This window comes from Bison bison, unplaced genomic scaffold, assembly GCF_000754665.1.
Source record: "Bison bison bison isolate TAMUID 2011002044 unplaced genomic scaffold, Bison_UMD1.0 scf7180017864492, whole genome shotgun sequence".
Lineage (NCBI taxonomy): Eukaryota > Metazoa > Chordata > Mammalia > Artiodactyla > Bovidae > Bison > Bison bison.
In genome coordinates this window covers 2,323,935-2,326,603 of record NW_011495051.1, presented here as the reverse complement: position 1 = coordinate 2,326,603, position 2,669 = coordinate 2,323,935, and the positions used below count along the sequence as shown (strand labels likewise).

The 2,669-nt window shown below is 58.0% G+C and overlaps 1 protein-coding gene across 1 annotated transcript in view; it reads right to left on the bottom strand.

Moving 5' to 3' along the window:
• Positions 1–2,669, bottom strand: part of GNA11 (guanine nucleotide binding protein (G protein), alpha 11 (Gq class)) — a 27,095-nt gene that overhangs the window by 3,784 nt on the left and 20,642 nt on the right. Inside the window, exons 11-12 of the mRNA XM_010828435.1 lie at positions 2,534–2,664; positions 255–409 (exon numbers count right to left, since the gene is read on the bottom strand). Coding sequence (XP_010826737.1) covers positions 255–409; positions 2,534–2,664 — 286 coding nt within the window. The remainder of the gene's footprint in view (positions 1–254; positions 410–2,533; positions 2,665–2,669) is intronic.

Below are 2,669 nucleotides of genomic sequence, written 5' to 3'. Positions count from 1 at the left end.
ACAGAAAAGGGGCAGAGACAACAGAAACCCCCGCAGATGCCCGCCTCCCTGGGTGACTTGTCCACGTCCCAGCTGAAGAGCAGCGTGCAGATGGCGTCACCCAACACCTTGTCCACTCCCCTCCGCTGGCCCCAGGCACTGCCCTAGCCCCACTCACTACTTGGTGAGGTCCAAGAGCTGGTACTCACACCCCCCACCCATCCACACCCCCACATCCCCTTTCCCAGCCTTCAGCACGCCCCGGCCCCACTCACTACTTGGCGGAGTCCGAGAGCTGGTACTCGCGCCGGCGGTCATAGCACTCCTGGATGCCGGGGTCGTTCCACAGGGTCTTGATGGCGCTCACGTACCGGTGCTCGAAGGTCGTCACCTTTTCCACATCCACCTCCCGGATCAGGAGTGCGTTGGCCTGCAGGGGGAGAGGTAGGCAGGGGGGACACACGGCGCCAGTGGCCGACTCAGAACCATCAACTTCCATTTCTCATGAACACAAATCAACGCAAAGTGACAGGCAGTGACCGTTCCCCAGGCCCGGATCCCCAAAGCAAAACTCAGGACAGAAGCGGCTCCCAGGAGCAGGAATGCCACATGCCTCAGTGCCCCAAAGGAGGGGACAGTAGGCTCTGAACAGGACGGAGGAACAAACACTGCAGAGCTCCCACATTCCCAGGTCACAGGAGAGGAAACCAAAGCACAGAGAGCTGCTCTGACCCGGGAAGAATCTGCCCCGTTTCCGGGCATATGGCTCTGGAAACCCTCAGGGTCTCTGAAGGGCTAGGTACTCTGTGTGCAGCTGGGACGGGGCTGGGGGCCAGAGCCACCTACCACGGAGTGGAGGCTGGGTTCATCGGAGCGGCCCGATGACTCACGCCTCCAGGATGGAGCCTCCACAGACCCTGGAGTACAGGGCTTAAGAGACCTGCTCCTCAAGAACTGCTGCCCAGAGAGCCACACATGTGTGCACATATACACATGTACACACTGGTGTGCACACACACACAACATGGGGCAGAGGGCTCTCAGGAGACCCCCCTTCCCCTTCAGCCCTGTGCTCAGGGTGGTCCAGTCACAGTCAGCTGAGTGACTGGGGAGGAGACACAGTGGGGTGGACCCCAAACAGGGAGTGAGGGGGCCCCAGCCTGGGCTCTGGAACCCAAACCCTTGCCCTCCCAGTTGTGGCACCCAGCCTCCAGTTTCCCCTACAGCCAATCCTTCAGCCCCTCCCACTTCTCAGCTTAGGCCTGGAGAAGCAACTCCAGCCCCAGAAAACCTGCCTGACTGTGGATGCACGGAGATCAGGGACCAGAGGTCTGTTCCTACAGCCACACTGTCCCTGCCATGAATGACAGGTAAGCGAGCAGGCGTGGCCTGTGCCGAGAAAGCTGCCATTTAGAGACAGGCCTCTATCCGCTGATCCCTGTTCCACACTCTGCTGGATTTCATGACCAAAGGTGGACTTGGAGGGGCCTCGAGTGGAAGTGATCTTACAAATCAGAGGGCGAGAGGCTCCAGCAGGCCCCCACACTTGACCCCACAGCCAGGCCGGCCAGGCCCCCAACCCATCACTGGGCTTCTAGGGTCCCTGATAACAGCGGGCATCAAGGCAGGAAGATGCCAACATCTGGTGAACTGGCTGTCTGAAGCCTCAAAGTGAAGGGATTAATGTAAATAAACCCTATGGGACATATGTGGACTCTGGTGCCACTGTCAGCCTGGGCAACTCCTGGGGTTGAATGAGGAGCCCCTGAAAACAGATCCACAAAAGGAAAGCCAAGGGAGGAGGCCAGCAAGAGACGGCTCTGACGCACAAGTAGGAGAACACCGCTCGGCCAGCAGGGGGCAGCCGCTCCAGAGGGCAGACCAACAGGGACCCTGGACTCCACACTCCACTGCCGGGGACACACCCAGGAGAACGAGGATGCGCACACAACAGAAACTTGCACACGAACGTCCCAGTGGCGTGTCCGCAAGAGCCAGAAAGTAGAGACAACCTCATGTCCCTCGACGGATGATGATAAACAACTGTGGTCCATCCACACACAGAGCATGACTCAGCCACAGAGAGAAGCCCTGACACTCGCTACCATGTGGACGGACCCCGAAAACATGACGCTCAGTGAGAAAAGCAGACACACAACGACACACAGGGTGTGATGCCACCGATGGGAAACGTCCACAACAGGCCAATCCACAGACAAAGAGGGGGGTTCCTGGTTGTCAGGGGCTGGGGCAGGAGGCTGGAGGGGGTGGGGGGTGATGGGTGACTGCTGATGGGGACACGGTTTCTTTCTGGTATGATAAGAATGTTTTGGAAATAGAGATAATGGTTGCACAATGCCGTGAATATGTTAAAAATGAGTGAAATGCACACTTTAAGTGGATGACCTCATATGTAAATGTTCTCAATAAAGCTGTTACAAAAGAAAGTAAGAGGAAATGCCACTCTCTGGGGTCCCAAAGGTCCGACTCCGCACGCGGAAGGCCTGCAGGACAGGCTGTGGACTACTGCAGGACTCGAGCAGCACCGCCTCACCTTGTTCTGCTCGTACTTGTAGAGGATCTTCAGCGTTTCCATGGCGCGGATCATGGCCTGCATGGCGGTGAAGATGTTCTGGTACACCAGTTTGGTGAAGCCCCGCTTGTCCTCCTCTGAGTAGCCCGCCCCGTGG